This window comes from Rhinatrema bivittatum, chromosome 4 (assembly GCF_901001135.1).
Source record: "Rhinatrema bivittatum chromosome 4, aRhiBiv1.1, whole genome shotgun sequence".
Lineage (NCBI taxonomy): Eukaryota > Metazoa > Chordata > Amphibia > Gymnophiona > Rhinatrematidae > Rhinatrema > Rhinatrema bivittatum.
The window spans coordinates 476,198,781-476,216,012 of NC_042618.1; the positions used below are offsets into that span (position 1 = coordinate 476,198,781).

General features: G+C 50.8%; 1 protein-coding gene across 1 annotated transcript in view; it reads right to left on the minus strand.

The window, feature by feature from the left end:
* The window catches only part of CCND2 (cyclin D2), a 39,893-nt gene that overhangs the window by 13,001 nt on the left and 9,660 nt on the right, over positions 1 to 17,232 (minus strand). The window contains exon 4 of the mRNA XM_029597310.1: positions 10,251 to 10,399. Coding sequence (XP_029453170.1) covers positions 10,251 to 10,399 — 149 coding nt within the window. The remainder of the gene's footprint in view (positions 1 to 10,250; positions 10,400 to 17,232) is intronic.

Sequence of the window (17,232 nt, forward strand, 5' to 3'; positions counted from 1 at the left end):
TCTCAGATCTAAATGTTGAAATTTGCTCTAACGGAGAGGGCTAGATTTACCTATCTTTAGCTGGGTCACTTTTCTTCGAAAGGGAACCTGTTTTGTGGTCCTTGGGAAGGGTAAGTCGGTATTTGACGGTTTATGTTCCAGCCCTCAAAGCGCTAAAGGATTGATTTCTAAAATGTATTCTATGCTGAACAGGGAACTGGAAGGTAAGCCAAAAGATACTTTGGCCTGGGAGAAAGATCTTCACATTGATCTGGATAATGGGTATTAAAAAATAAAAAAAAGTGTCCCATCTCTTCTTTGATTGTTGAAAACAGAAGTTACTTTTCTGCTGGCATCTAACACCTGAGAGATTAAATTGGATCCATTCCGGAGTTGAGATTTGTGCTGGATCTTTTTTTCACATTCGGTGGGATCAGCCTACTGGGATGTGGTGGATTTCACGGCCTGTGTGATGCCAAAACATCCTAAAGAGACGTTACCATGTATACTGGATTTTGGTGTTCATGAGTGGATTTGGAAGTTGATTCTCCAAATTATTATTGCAGCCAGATGTGCACATTAGGAAAAAAAGTCTTCAATTTACCTGGGGAACCAGAATTACAATGTTGGATATTGCAGATCCATGTCTTTAGTCGTTTCACTGCCGTCAGAAACGATAAAGAATCTTGGGGAGATGTGGGGTGCGTACTGGGTACCCAACTGCTTTACTGGGAAGTATTCTCCGCATTTTTTATTGTGGTTTTTTTTTTTTGTTTAACTCATGGGCTGTCGTGGGGGATTAGGGAAAATATTGCTTTTTGCAATGTCCTGTTTTTTTATTTTTCAGTACACTTTATTTAACAGATGGTACACACAAAAAGTCAGTTAAAACATTAATGAAGATATAAGAAGTATCTAAGAAAAAAGCACACCGAGTGTACATCCATTCAACGGGATCCCCCAACCCATACACAATCCATCAAAGACCCCAGCACACCAAATAAAAAGCAACAAGTCGCCAGGTAGTTCCAGTACTTTCCCCAAATGTGCTCCTATTTGTCCATTCCTCCACCCTCCACCAAGAGTAAGTAATCTTCTCTAGGAGAGCAACTGCAGTTAGCTGGGACTGCCATTTCAATGCACTGGGTGACCCTTCCCATAATAATGCTATGATATGTCAAGCAGCGTGCATGCTGGGATTTACTCAAATGTTATCCTTACTGTCAAGAGGAGCATCAACATCGCGCAATAACCTAGCAATCCCAAACCCTGGCGTCAAGGAGAAATTGCCTTTATGGGTCAACCCAATTTCCTGCTCCGCATCTGCCCAAAAGGACGATAGCATGGGCATGATCACCAGACGGGCATATACGCGGCTTCCGGTCCACATCCACGCCAACAAAACGAAGAGGCAGAGCTTGAGAAAGCAGTAACAAAATGTAGGAGGCCTATACAGTCTGTGCAGCAACTTAACCATAAGGTCCACCCTCTCGGCGCACATGGAAACAGGGCGCGCAGCCAACACATTTCAGCCCATTCAGTGCAACGGCGTGCAAGGTGCAAGTCATCAATCCACTTCTGTATCAGAGAGGAAATTCAGCTCCAAGAAGCTGGGATTTTGGTGTGGCCCATCCCTCACCCTTCGGCCTGTCTGTGTATGGAGTTCCTTAACTGGAAATGAATATTGTGTGTACTTCGTTCCATGTGGTACTCGTCCACGAGATCATTAAAGGTTCCTGAATTACCTCCGCCCCTCCACAGCTGCCAAATACAGTGCAGTCCACATGCCTGCAAGTTTGCCATGTCAGGGAAAAAGGAAGGATAAGAAAAGGGTCCAAACGGGAGATAAATCTGCCTGCACTATCCCCCTACATTCACTCAGTCTCTCTCCTTCAGCTCTGAGCTACATGAGCATTACTGGTGTTATTACGGAGAATCTTCCTGGCAGCTCCTCACAGCGTCAGTAATAGCGGAAGCTCTATTCCCTCCATCTGTGCCCTTTCTAGGTGAAGACTCTGCATTAAGCCATTCCCTAAGGTGCACCGACGGAGCTGCCCCGTGATACAACATCCCCAGGCAGGCACAGAATGGACAGACGGATACGAGCCACTTTACTGCACCAAATGGAGCTTCCCAACTGCCCATTTAAGGAGTCAAAAGTACATGGAGGGACAAGACAAGGAACGTGTTGAAGAAGGTGTTCACACATCCTAACTACATTAATGCAGCCTGACCATGAAATATTCTTTAACCTTATAGGTGGAGGTCTTACGTAAGAAAACATAAGAACATGCCATACTGGGTCAGACCAAGGGTCCATCAAGCCCAGCATTCTGTTTCCAACAGTGGCCAATCCAGGCCATAAGAACCTGGCAAGTACCCAAAAACTAAGTCTATTCCATGTAACCATTGCTAATGGCAGTGGCTATTCTCTAAGTGAACTTAATAGCAGGTAATGGACTTCTCCTCCAAGAACTTATCCAATCCTTTTTTAAACACAGCTATACTAACTGCACTAACCACATCCTCTGGCAACAAATTCCAGAGTTTAATTGTGCGTTGAGTTAAAAAAGAACTTTCTCCGATTAGTTTTAAATGTGCCCCATGCTAACTTCATGGAGTGCCCCCTAGTCTTTCTATTATCCAAAAGAGTAAATAACCGATTCACATCTACCCGTTCTAGACCTCTCATGATTTTAAACACCTCTATCATATCCCCCCTCAGTCGTCTCTTCTCCAAGCTGAAAAGTCCTAACCTCTTTAGTCTTTCCTCATAGGGGAGTTGTTCCATTCCCCTTATCATTTTGGTAGCCCTTCTCTGTACCTTCTCCATCGCAATTATATCTTTTTTGAGATGCGGCGACCAGAATTGTACATAGTATTCAAGGTGCGGTCTCACCATGGAGCGATACAGAGGCATTATGACATTTTCCGTTTTATTCACCATTCCCTTTCTAATAATTCCCAACATTCTGTTTGTTTTTTGACTGCCGCAGCACACGGAACCGACGATTTCAATGTGTTATCCACTATGACACCTAGATCTCTTTCTTGGGTGGTAGTTCCTAATATGGAACCTAACATTGTGTAACTATAGCATGGGTTATTTGTCCCTATATGCATCACCTTGCACTTATCCACATTAAATTTCATCTGCCATTTTGATGCCCAATTTTCCAGTCTCACAAGATCTTCCTGCAATTTATCACAATCTGCTTGTGATTTAACTACTCTGAACAATTTTGTGTCATCTGCAAATTTGATTATCTCACTCGTATTTCTTTCCAGATCATTTATAAATATATTGAAAAGTAAGGGTCCCAATACAGATCCCTGAGGCACTCCACTGTCCACTCTCTTCCACTGAGAAAATTGTCCATTTAATCCTACTCTCTGTTTCCTGTCTTTTAGCCAGTTTGCAATCCACAAAAGGACATCGCCACCTATCCCATGACTTTTTACTTTTCCTAGAAGCCTCTCATGAGGAACTTTTTCAAATGCCTTCTGAAAATCCAAGTATACTACATCTACCGGTTCACCTTTATCCACATGTTTATTAACTCCTTCAAAAAAGTGAAGCAGATTTGTGAGGCAAGACTTGCCTTGGGTAAAGCCATGCTGACTTTGTTCCATTAAACCATGTCTTTCTATATGTTCTGTGATTTTGATGTTTAGAACACTTTCCACTATTTTTCCTGGCACTGAAGTCAGGCTAACCGGTCTGTAGTTTCCCGGATCGCCCCTGGAACCCTTTTTAAATATTAGGGTTACATTAGCTATCCTCCAGTCTTCAGGTACAATGGATGATTTTAATGATAGGTTACAAATGTTTACTAATAGGTCTGAAATTTCATTTTTTAGTTCCTTCAGAACTCTGGGGTGTATACCATCCGGTCCAGGTGATTTACTACTCTTCAGTTTGTCAATCAGGCCTACCACATCTTCTAGGTTCACTGTGAGTTGATTCAGTCCATCTGAATCATTACCCATGAAAACCTTCTACAGTACGGGTACCTCCCCACCATCCTCTTCAGTAAACACCGAAGCAAAGAAATCATTTCATCTTTCCGCAATGGTCTTAATAAGTGCCCCTTTAACCCCTCGATCATCTAAAGGTCCAACTGACTCCCTCACAGGAGGGATATATTTAAAAAAGATTTTTACTGTGAGTTTTTGCCTCTACGGCCAACTTCTTTTCAAATTCTCTCTTAGCCTGTCTTATCAATGTCTTACATTTAACTTGCCAACGTTTATGCTTTATCCTATTTTCTTCTGTTGGATCCTTATTCCAGTTTTTGAATGAAGATCTTTTGGCTAAAATAGCTTCCTTCACCTCCCCTTTTAACCATGCCGGTAATCGTTTTGCCTTCTTTCCACCTTTCTTAATGTGTGGAATACATCTGGACTGTGCTTCTAGGATGGTATTTTTTAACAATGACCAAGCCTCTTGCACATTTTTTTACTTTTGTAGCTGCTCCTTTCAGTTTTTTTTCTCATTTTATCAAAAGTTTTCCTTTTGAAAGTTTAGCACGAGAGCTGTGGATTTGCAAACTGTTCCTCTTCCAGTCATTAATTCAAATTTGACCATATTATGATCACTATTGCCAAGCGGCCCCACCACCATTACCTCTCTCACCAAGTCCTGTGCTCCACTGAGAATTAGATCTAAAATTGCTCCCTCTCTCGTCGGTTCCTGAACCAATTGCTCCATAAAGCTATCATTTATTCCATCCAGGAACTTTATCTCTCTAGCATGTCCCGATGATACATTTACCCAGTCAATTTTGGGATAATTGAAATCTCCCATTATTACTGCACTACCAATTTGGTTAGCTTCCCTAATTTCTCTTAGCATTTCACTGTCTGTCTCACCATCTTCATGCCTAAATAAGTAAATCCATTGGAGGCTAACCAAAACTGTCGCAAACTACCAGCTTTATGGGTTCTTTACCCCAAAAGATTTCAGACTTTGTAAAGTTAATCTGATACCCAGACACAGTCCCATATTTCCCCAGTAGGCTCATTAAATGTGGACCAGAGCCACAAGTATACCAGAACGACATCCGCTCGTAGAGAAATGTTATAATGGGCCCAGTCCATTTCAATCTCCTCAAGTTCCCTGATGTGCATGAATTGTCCAAGCCAAAGGCTCAACAGCTATAGTAAGCACTGTCCTGTTTATTATGGATTAGTATTGGATTTTCAATAAATATTTCAACTGGAAAAAAAAAACCCAAACAAAACTACTCCAGAGTTTCAAGAAAATTTGGATTTAGTGATGCGTTAATGCCCCAAATATGTACAATATTTTAAACCCCCCTGAAATATACCTTGACTACCAACGTCTCTAATGACTTAAATCTTATTACCTTTTGTACTTCCAAAAAAAACAAAATATACCTCTACACTTGCATGCAAGGAATTTGATGTCCAAAAGTAAAGCCCTCATGAGCTGCATATTTACGTTAGATTTGCTGAAATGCTCAAAGATATCGGAGGGCAAATCACTGCATCTCTTCCTCCGTCCCAGTTCACCCACTGCCCAGTCACCCCAGGAAGTGCACTTGTTTTCCTACGTGGCAGGACACCAGACGCTATGTGCACTCGCACCTTTCGTGGGACAACAGCCACCGAATACTACATGCAGAATCGCAAGAAAATCCCCTTCCACCAAAGAAGAAACCACAGGCTGGGAAAAAAAAAAAAAAGAAAAAGCAGCAGAGGTCTGCAGTTTGTTCTTTTTTTAATGCATGGTGACATTAAACGGAGCAGGCAAAGTCAGTGTTACAGGAGCGAAGAGGACGACAAGCCCCCTCCATAGCTCCTTCCCCAGCAGGGATGCAGTCTCAAACTAGGTGGGCAGGGGATCAGATGCACGTGAACCAGCTCCAAGGCCTGTGCAAGCTGCCACAGCAGAGGGGCAGGAAGCCGATGCACGTCAGCTAAAACAGCAACGCAGCCCAGGCACTGTGAGACCAGAATCAGTTGAATATGTAAGGAGGGAAAACGGGCTTTTAAATATCCATGCCAAGGTTTCCTGGTTGGGCTAGTGGAGAGAAAGGACTACGAGCCCTTAAAAATCACCTGATGCAGTAAACGTTCGAGACAAGTCAAAGCCAGAACAGGGAGGACGAGCACTGGTGATCCACGAAAGCCCCTGCCTGGACTAGGCCTTAGAGAGAACAATTTAGCAACAGCTAATAAATACTGCTACTGATTCCAAGTGTATTTTGTTCACTAAAACCACCAAGGATATTGTCCTGACTTTTAATTGCCTTAAGATATCGGAATCCCATTCTGAGCTCCTGGTGCTGAAGGAGGGAAACAGAGGCGTCAGCCTGAGCACAGGAGCGCAATGACCTAGTAGTGATGAGAGCAGAAGACCAGCAAGCGGCCCAGTTACGCCTGTCCATCGTGCAAGGACATAACCCAGCTGCCCACCAGCCACCACTCCTCATTTGTAGGACCCTTGGGCCGAGGGGAGTGCCCTCCCTCCGCACGTCCGATCACAAAGCCGGCCATGGCGGGGTGACCGCTGGCCGCTCTGCGCAGCCCGCCAGACAGAGCCCACCACGCGAGGGGCCTGCGCTTCCACCAGGACGCCCCAACGTCTCCTACCCAAGTCAGGCGCGCACGATCGCGGGCAGCACGCGGCTTCTAATAAAAAAAAAAAACTCTGCCTCACCCCGCTCAACACGGGGTTTTTTTTTGTTGTTTTTGCTAACTTTCTCGTCTCGTTTTGCTCTTCTCCCCTCCCCTGTCCTTCCGTTGTCAGTGAAGCGAGGGTGTCATGGCCGCATGGCGCGTCGGGGGTGCGTCGGCAGAGCCGTGCTACCAGGCCCGGCTGGGTGGCAGCCAAGGCCACGGAGAGCCAACCTTTCCCCGCTACCTTCACACTGCAAGATTTCCGGTTAGAGCTTCCTGAATTGTTCAGCGGTCGCTATCAAGGCTGCCCAGGAAGAGCAATATTTTTTTTTTTTTAAGAGGAAGATACTGAAGCCACCACCTTCCAGTACAATCCCTTCCTTACCCCAGCAAGCACAGGGCTGGAGGCGAAGGGCAGGCGCCAGCGAGCACGAAAACCTTCAAACTTTTTTTTTTAGTTTGATTTCTCTCTGTTTCCACTCTGCCTCCTCGCTCTCTGCCTTTTAAAATTCCCTCCCCTTTCTTCCCTTCTGCTGCACTTTTCTCCACGCTTGCACCTCTATCTGCAGATGTCCCTCCGCAGCTTGTCGCCTTCTCTCACCACTTCCTTCCCCTTTTGTGCTGCCTTGCTCCACCACGATTCCCTCTCTCCTCATCTCTCAAGTCCCCCTCTCAATACCACAGTAGTCTCTCTCAGACCTTATTCTCCTCGCCCTCTCACAGCACCCCCCACCTCCTCTCTGTCCTTCTCTCCGCCTCTCTCACCCCTTTTTCCCAGCTCCTCACGCCCTCTCCACTGGCATGCAAGTTAGACCAAGAAGCAGCTGCTGGCTCGGCGGCGGTCTCCACGGCAGGTCGGCGGTGTTCAAACCCTCCTACTGTTCACTTTGTTCTCTCTTTCTCTGGAAAACTACTTTTCCATTTTAGTGCAATCTCTTGTAAAAGATGCACGCTACAGATCCAGTCTCCGTATGGGACGCAACGCCTGTAACAGGGCCAGGACATGCCAGGTAAGAGAGGCCGGGCCCGAGGCCAGCGGCTGCGTTCCCAGACTCTCTGAGCCACCACGCAGCACCTCCTCTCGGGGGGGACCCTGGTCTGTGCCTCTCAGCCACAGGATTGTTGCTGTAATGACGGAGAGATGGGAGGGGGGGAGTTCCAGGCACTGTAACCCAGCTGGAAAGCAGGTCTGATCGGATTTGTCAGTCCAAAGGAGCAAGAGAGGCAAATATTTACAACCCCCGCTTCTGCAGCGAATCACTGCTAACCTGCATGCCCTGTGAGAACCGCCCGGCCAGGCTCCTGGACACCCAGAGCGCCGAGGATCTCAGTGACGAGAAGGGCAGGAACGGCCTAGAGCAATGGGTTCAAATCCCGCTTCTCCACAGGAGCTCCTTGTGACCTTGGGCAAGCCACGTTATCTGCCACGGACTGAGAAAAAAAGCAAACAAAAGCAAGCAGAAAGGGAGAGGGGAATATCTGGCTAAGCCGAGGGGAGCAGGGAAGGTAGGACAGAAAGGCAAAAAACACAGAACAAGAACAGCTAAGGCCAGACAAGAAGACTTAAGACACTTTTTCATGGAAAGGGTGGTGGAGGCGAGGAACGCCCTCCCGGGATGGGCGAGAGCAGCGATAACCGAGCCGAAGAGGATAAGCGCAGGGGATCCTCAGTTGCTAAGAGCGGGGAGAGGAGAAAGCAGAGAGGTCAGCACGAAAGCTTTAGTAGTCCCAGTGGCAACCGAACAACTGGTGAGACCAGTCCGTGGCCACAGGCAGAGGGAAGCTAGGGTGCAGAGGGAGAACCAGCAGGAAGGCCGTAACTCAAAGAAAACCAACTACAGAGCAGGGGGAGGCGCTCCGGAGAAGGGCGGCCGTAACGGCACAGGATCTCCAGCCCAAGCCCATAACAGGAGGCTGGAAGACCTAATCCTGTACGGCTGAGGAGAGAAGGGGGCTCAGGACAGAGGCGGTCAGATGTGGCAGACTTAGAAGAGTGATATTAGAAAACCTCTCTTCATAGAAAGGATGCTGGACACGCGGAACGGCCTCCCAGGGGAGGTGGCGAGGGCAGGCGCAGAGGATCCCGAAGGCAGAGACCGGAAATAAAAACGGGGCGGACTGGAGGGGGCCGTCCGGTCCTTATCTGCCGTGGTGAGCCATAGAGATGTGAATCGGGACCGGAATCGGTTCAGATTCCAGTTCCGATTCACATCGTGAAATTTTTTTCGTGCGGTCCAATCGGTTTTTGTTTTTTTTAAATCGGCTGCGCCCGAGCCGACAAAAAAAAAACAAAAAAACCCACCCCGACCCTTTAAAACTAATCCCTTAGCTTCCCCCACCCTCCCGACCCCCCAAAAATCTTTTTACAGGTACCTGGGGGTCCAGTGGGGGTCCCGGGAGCCATCTCCCGCTCTCGGGCCGTCGGCTGCCACTAATAAAAATGGCACCGATGGCCCTTACCATGTGACAGGGTATCCGTGCCATTGGCCGGCCCCTGTCACATGGTAGGAGCACTGGATGGCTCGCGCCATTTTTAAAGATGGCGCCGGCCATCCATTACTCCTACCATGTGACAGGAGCCGGCCAATGGCGCAGATACCCTGTCACATGGTAAGGGCAAAGGGCCATCGGCGCCATTTTTATTAGTGGCAGCCGACGGCCCGAGAGCGGGAGATCGCTTCCGGGACCCCCACTGGACCACCAGGCAATTTTTAAAAGTTTTTTTTTTTTGGGGGGGGGGGGAAGCTAAGGGATCTGTTTTAAAGGGTCGGGGTGGGTTTAGGGGTTGTTTTGTGTGCCGTTTTTCCCGCCCTCCCCCAAAACGATAAGAGAACCCCACGAACAATTTCGAGGGGTTTTCCTACCGGTTTCGGGGAGCCCCCGATTTCTAACTTTGAAAATATCGTACGATATTTTCAATCGTCAGAAAAACGATTCACATCCCTAGTGAGCCACATTTTTCCGTGTCAGCGCGGTCAGCACACGGCCTCCTGTGCTGCTGGCGGAGGCCCAGGATTCCCCGAGGAGCTGCGAGGGCACTGCACTCTGCCCCCCCGGGGCCCAGCCGCCAAGGCAGGCGCAGGGCACGCTCCGCTGTTCCAGCTGCTGTGTCCGGGCCCGGGAGCAGCATGGGGAGCTCGCCGTCGGCTGCTTGAAAACCCCTCCGACTGCCAGCAAAGTTCACCAGGGCCAGCATTCACAGCGAAGCGTTTCTCTACGCTCCTTGGTCCCACGGTTCAGTCCCATCTTCCTGCCACCCCTCTCATGTGTGTGGAAAAACCGTTCTTTATTTCTCACGTCACGTTACCTTCCGCCCCCCCGAGCATCGGCACAGAACGGTCAGAAAGAGAGGAGGGCGGAGCAGGTGACAGCAGCAGCAGCGCCAGAGGTTAACTTATCCAGCCTCAGAGACGCTGCTGCAGCGACAGATGTTAACATCTGTCCCCCTCCATGCTCGCTTCCAATGGGAAATGCTCCAGTATCTTGGTGCTAACGCAGGCTAATCAGATCTGCTCTGGCTAAAAGCTCTGCAGTTTTACGTGCATTTTTTATGTAGTGCAATTTACAGAACAAAGCGCTGGATATTTCTGTCCATAAAAGCCTCCTGGGCCGAGCAGAGCACTCACCACGTCTATGTTGGTCACCTTCGCCAGCAGCTCGGTCAGCCTGTCCCCGGTGAGGGCGCTCACCCTTTCGTCCAGCTGAAGGCCGCACACCGCGGCCCCTACGCTTCCAGTTGCTACCATGGATGGTGGGTACACAGCAAAGTTGAAGTCTGTGGAAACAAGCAGATGGGTCACCCACAAGCAAAATCAGGGTTAAGGACACGACCAGGGCCGGAGAGGGACTAAACGTATTACATAAAATCAAGGCTAGCAGGAACCCCGAGAAGTCTCCCATTCCACCGCCAAAGCGCCGGGCCTGTATCATCCCAGAGCGATGCCTCTAACCTGCAGCCAGGGGTAACTTGCTCCAATGCTTAGCTCTCCTGACACTTACAAAGCTCTCCCATCACTCTCCTCAGTGGTCACCTTTCCCCCATGCAGGCTCGAGCCTCAAGATAGAGGGCTCGCCGCAGGCAGGTCCAAAACGGGGCTGCGCGTCACCTCCATTACATCAAGCGTTCTTCTGTAAGGGAAGCTAAAGAGAGTCTCCCTGTCTGCTTCTGTGCGAGTCCATACGGCGAACTTCGTCACTTCCCTTAATGTTATTCATAATGATACGTGAGCGGAGGCCCAGAGGGAGGCCGGCTCAGCGCACACACCCCCCCCCCCGTCCTCCAGAGCAGGCACCAGGCTCCTGGTAGCAAGAAGCAACACCCGCCTGGCTTTGATCATCTAACGGGCTGAGATATGTAGCTCTGGCCTCTACTTTAAGCTTTAATTAAACTACTGCAACTGCAGAGACGAATGTGCCGGGTCTCACGATGCGTGGCCCCATTCGTTCCAGAGGGGGATTAGGACTTTCAATCGAATCAGGGCGAGGGGGTACCACAGAAGTGCACTCCAACACGCCGAGGACCGTGGTGCCGTGCACAGGCGGGACGCTGACTCGGTGGGCTGAGTGCAGACGTTTGAAGACAGGAGTAGCTTGGAGTGGGAAAGGCCGCCGTTCGCACAAAAGCAGAAAGTACATGAAATGCTTCTCCAGATGCAGCCACAAGTAACGAAAAAAAAAAAAAATTACAGGAATGAAAAGACAGCTGGAGGGAATGGGCCAAGACCCGGGAGGAAAAGTCGCCAGTCAGTAAGGGAGGCTCCCCAAAAGAGCCCAGGGGACCCGAGCGCTCCCTTCAGGACTGCGGCTACAAGGGGCGCAGGGGGGTGGGAGAAACTGTGCCCGCACCTTCCCGCCTGCCGCAAGGATGCGAGGGGAAGACGCGGCAGAGGAAGAGAGAGATTTCACTGCAGTAAAAGGAGGAGAGCTGCCGAGGCGGAGGCTGTACTAAGGCAGATCCGTTATTAAAAATCAAACACACGAGACGGTGTCAGAGGACTCAGCAAAGACCCGATCCACTCTTCTCCTCAGGATATCCCCAAGCAGTAAAGGGGGGGGGGGGGATTAGATAAGAAAACTGGAAGGAAGCCAGCGGCCATTTTCTCCCCTATAGATATATATAAGGTTATTTAAAGGTAAAACTAACCTTGTTTTAGGGGGAAAGAGAGCTGTGCAGTCTCAGGACAGGGCTGCAATCCCCTCCCCCCGCCCCCTCACACAGCGGCTCCCGGCCTGCCCTCTCTCACGCACTCTGAGGGCAGAGGAGACCCCCGAAGGCCCCTCCGGGCTGCCCCCTGCAATGGAGCTCAGGGTTCGAATCCTGCTGCCCCCTCGGGCAGGCTGAAGCGCCCTCCGCTGCCTCGGGTGAAACAGCAACTTCAGGACTCCCTCACCAAGGCCTCCTTAGGGTAACGCCGGCTGCCTCGGGCACCTCGTGTTGTTCTGCCGCCCACACTGCGCGTCTTACAAGCGGCTCGTGAACAAGTCAAATGAGGTGGAGCCCCCAATCCCAGCATCCAAGGGCCACCCCTGTGCGTTTCCGGGGGCCTTCCACAAAGCCGCAGGGCCAACCGCCGCCACGGTTACGTTTTCCCTCTCCCCGTCTCCAGAGGACCTGCAGGGGCCCAAACGCGTAGCTCGCCTTGAACGTGAGGTAAAGCCAAATAAAACGCCACAGACACCCCCCCCCCCCACTCCGAGCTCCGCCCGTGCCCTTCCCCCCGCATCCTCTGTGCTCAGCCCAGGCCTTCCACCACCTTCCCCTGGGAAGCTCCCCCCCCATGTGGAGGGCTACTCTCTGCTCTCCCCCCCCGCCCCAGGGTAATTTCAGGAATGAGGAAGTCTTCCTCACAGCCCCCGACCTCTCCGGGGGGGGGGCCGGGGGGCCAGCACGCGTGCCCTCCTCTGCGGGGGGGGACTGGCACTGAATGCCTCCTGACCTTCTAAGCCGAAATATCTCAGACTTCAGGTCTGGGTGTCCCATATCTAAAAAAAAAAAGGAAATATTCCCGACAGATTCTAAGCAGGCAAGTTAGCAAGAGGGCATTTCTAGGGGACTAAGAGCCTGCAGCCGTTACCTAACCGGACCCTCTGACTTGTAATGAAAACATAAGTGCATTGGATCAGCCCATGAGCTGCCCCCAGCCGCCAGGCACTCGTAGCACTCAGCAGCTCCTGCCCTCTATGCAGGCTGAACAGTCGCTACTGCTACCCAACTACAGCCGCCGCATTTGTGAATGTAATGCAGAACTTGTAACAGCACTGGGAACTTTACATGTACTAACGGGACAGGTAGAGGACAAGCAGCAGCAGTGCAAGCTGCTTCACGGCCACAAACCACAGAGCAGGTACAGCACAGGCAGCAGCAGTGCAAGCTTCACAGCCACACACATACACACACACACACACACACCCAGCACAGGCAGCAGCAGTGCAAGCTTCACAGCCACAAACCACAGAGCGGGTACAGCACAGGTAGCAGCAGTGCAAGCTTCACAGCCACAAACCACAGAGCAGGTACAGCACAGGCAGCAGCAGTGCAAGCTTCACAGCCACAAACCACAGAGCAGGTACAGCACAGGCAGCAGCAGTGCAAGCTTCACAGCCACACACATACACACACACACACACACACCCAGCACAGGCAGCAGCAGTGCAAGCTTCACAGCCACACACACACACACCAGAGCAGGTACAGCACAGGCAGCAGCAGTGCAAGCTTCACAGCCACACACACACACACCAGAGCAGGTACAGCTGTGCAGCAGCAGTGCAAGCTTCACAGCCACACACACACACACCAGAGCAGGTACAGCACAGGCAGCAGCAGTGCAAGCTGCTTCACGGCCACAAACCACAGAGCAGGTACAGCACAGTCAGCAGCAGTGCAAGCTTCACAGCCACTCACCACAGAGCAGGTACAGCACAGGCAGCAGCAGTGCAAGCTTCACAGCCACACACACACACCAGAGCAGGTACAGCACAGGCAGCAGCAGTGCAAGCTTCACAGCCACACACACACACCAGAGCAGGTACAGCACAGACAGCAGCAGTGCAAGCTTCACAGCCACACACACACACCAGAGCAGGTACAGCACAGACAGCAGCAGTGCAAGCTTCACAGCCACTCACCACAGAGCAGGTACAGCACAGGCAGCAGCAGTGCAAGCTTCACAGCCACAAACCCCAGAGCAGGTACAGCACAGGCAGCAGCAGTGCAAGCTTCACAGCCACAAACCCCAGAGCAGGTACAGCACAGGCAGCAGCAGTGCAAGCTTCACAGCCACCCACAGACCACAGAGCGGGTACAGCACAGGCAGCAGCAGATCAAGCTTCACAGCCACACACACACCAGAGCAGGTACAGCACAGGCAGCAGCAGTGCAAGCTTCACAGCCACAAACCACAGAGCAGGTACAGCACAGGCAGCAGCAGTGCAAGCTTCACAGCCACAAACCCCAGAGCAGGTACAGCACAGGCAGCAGCAGTGCAAGCTTCACAGCCACCCACAGACCACAGAGCGGGTACAGTACAGGCAACAGCAGTGCAAGCTTCACAGCCACAAACCACAGAGCAGGTACAGCACAGGCAGCAGCAGATCAAGCTTCACAGCCACACACACACACCAAAGGTACAGCACAGGCAGCAGCAGTGCAAGCTTCACAGCCACAAACCACAGAGCAGGTACAGCACAGGCAGCAGCAGTGCAAGCTTCACAGCCACACACACACACCAAAGGTACAGCACAGGCAGCAGCAGTGCAAGCTTCACAGCCACAAACCACAGAGCAGGTACAGCACAGACAGCAGCAGTGCAAGCTTCACAGCCACAAACCACAGAGCTGGTACAGCTGTGCAGCAGCAGTGCAAGCTTCACAGCCACACACACACACACACCAGAGCAGGTACAGCACAGGCAGCAGCAGTGCAAGCTTCACAGCCACAAACCCCAGAGCAGGTACAGCACAGGCAGCAGCAGTGCAAGCTTCACAGCCACAAACCACAGAGCAGGTACAGCACAGGCAGCAGCAGTGCAAGCTTCACAGCCACAAACCACAGAGCAGGTACAGCACAGGCAGCAGCAGTGCAAGCTTCACAGCCACAAACCCCAGAGCAGGTACAGCACAGGCAGCAGCAGTGCAAGCTTCACAGCCACACACACACACCAAAGGTACAGCACAGGCAGCAGCAGTGCAAGCTTCACAGCCACAAACCACAGAGCAGGTACAGCACAGGCAGCAGCAGTGCAAGCTTCACAGCCACACACACACACCAAAGGTACAGCACAGGCAGCAGCAGTGCAAGCTTCACAGCCACACACACACCACAGCAGGTACAGCACAGTCAGCAGCAGTGCAAGCTTCACAGCCACAAACCACAGAGCAGGTACAGCACAGGCAGCAGCAGTGCAAGCTTCACAGCCACACACACACACCAAAGGTACAGCACAGGCAGCAGCAGTGCAAGCTTCACAGCCACAAACCACAGAGCAGGTACAGCACAGACAGCAGCAGTGCAAGCTTCACAGCCACACACACACACACCAGAGCAGGTACAGCACAGGCAGCAGCGATGCAAGCTTTACAGCCACACACACACACCACAGGTACAGCACAGACAGCAGCAGTGCAAGCTTCACAGCCACAAACCCCAGAGCAGGTACAGCACAGGCAGCAGCAGTGCAAGCTTCACAGCCACAAACCACAGAGCAGGTACAGCACAGACAACAGCAGTGCAAGCTTCACAGCCACCCACACACCACAGAGCAAGTACAGCAGCAATGCACCCCTCCCTCACACACTACCCCATCAATGTATCTCATCACTGTTCTGCAAAGACCGCTCCTAATGATGAGGGGGAAATTCCAAAAGCTACTGATTAGTGGCAACGGGGATGGTGGTCTTGTTTGTGGTGCTCACTGCGGTCACCAGGGAGCTATCGAAGAACAATGACCGACTCGCTCACTGTGACCTGAAGGAATCTGAACCGGCAAAATGAAAAACTCCATCTGTGCTCCGGGCATCTCCCCTCCGAAGGATTTCCCCAGCCACGCAAGGCCGGGGATAATAAACCAGGAGACCCTTCACACCCAGAAGCTTCTAAGCAAGGCAAGTGTGAAGCCCTCTCTGTACCGTGCAGTGTCCCAGTGCAACCTCCTCCTTATACCGGGGCCACACTCGCCGATGCAGACCAGCTCCCCACTGCTCGTCTCCTGAATGGTCATTCTAGTGCCACGGCATTTACTGCGGCTGCCTGAGCAAGATAATTCAGTACGGTCTGAAACAACCACGGACTGGAAGCCTTCTCATATGTAAGCACTGCTATTATGAATCTCGGTATTCTGGGGTGCTGCTGTGCTGTTTGTCATCAGAGCCCACCTGCGGGAGCTGCACTGATGTGTGCAAAGCACAGACACAGCAGGGACAGTTAAAGGAAATGAGATCCTAGAATGCAATGGTAATTAATTAAAAAAGGCGCACACTTCTAGAAGGGAACGTTCAGTATCTGTGTTGGTGCATAGTACGCGGGTTCTTTCTACGTGCAGACTCTGCGCCAGTTTTCAAAGAGAAAATGAGAGTATGTGCAAACTGCCTGCTAAGATTTACACTCATTTTCTGTGCCGGTGCTGTCTCCATGGACAACATGCCTGGAGCTCAAAATGACACTTCTCCTCCCCAACCTAGACATGCCCCTGGAGACCCCTCCTCCAAACACGGATAAAAATACTTTTACTCATATTGAGGGAGGGTAGTTCTCAGACAGTCTCTGTATGAGCCTAAAGCACTATTTACAAACATAAACTGCTTTGAAAATGTCTTAATTTCAACCATCTACAAGTTGATTTTGTTAGTGCTGTATTCATGCTTTACGCAGTAGCGTGAAATCTGGATGCGGTTCTGATGACGATCAGCACAGCAGCACCACCCAATTTATATGGCATCGTGAAAATCCAGCATGGAAATAACACATTAACCAAAAGAAAAGAGATCCAATGATTTTTCTTCACTGCCCGCTGAATCAAATAATAAATCTTTTCTTCCGGAGAGGGCTTCTACATCAGATCCTCAGAAGTGCGAGACTTGCGCAGCAACACTAGGTTATTTCACGCTTAAAAGAGTGAAGTTTCATGACCTGCTGAAGAATATCCTTCAACCTCAGAACGTGAGAGACAGGAAGGCCTCTGCTCGGCTGTCGGTTATCACGCCAGGCCCACCCCAACGAGGACTTCTCCCGCTACCGATTAAGAGGCTAGAAGACAGCCCCGAGACCAGACTGCGACCCCCAGGGCTCGCGGGCTTCTAGCAGAGCCTTCACCCCTGAAGGAACATCCAATCAAAACCGGAGCAGCTTCTCTCCAGTCTGCAGGTGTCAGATAAAGATGGAAGGCGATCCTTTCTAACAGCATGGGAACGCTGCCCGGTCTGGCCAGGTGAGCTCCAGCTCACGCCTGTCTTCTCCTCTCCGGTCTCTCTTCCTGCTCTTGCATTTTATGGAAAGGAGACATGTCCTGACAGTTAGGGAAGGAGCAGGCAAACCAGGGTTCAGATCCCACTTCCCCCACCAACACTCCCCTTGTGACCTAGGCCAAGGCAGTCGATCACCTGTCGCCTCAG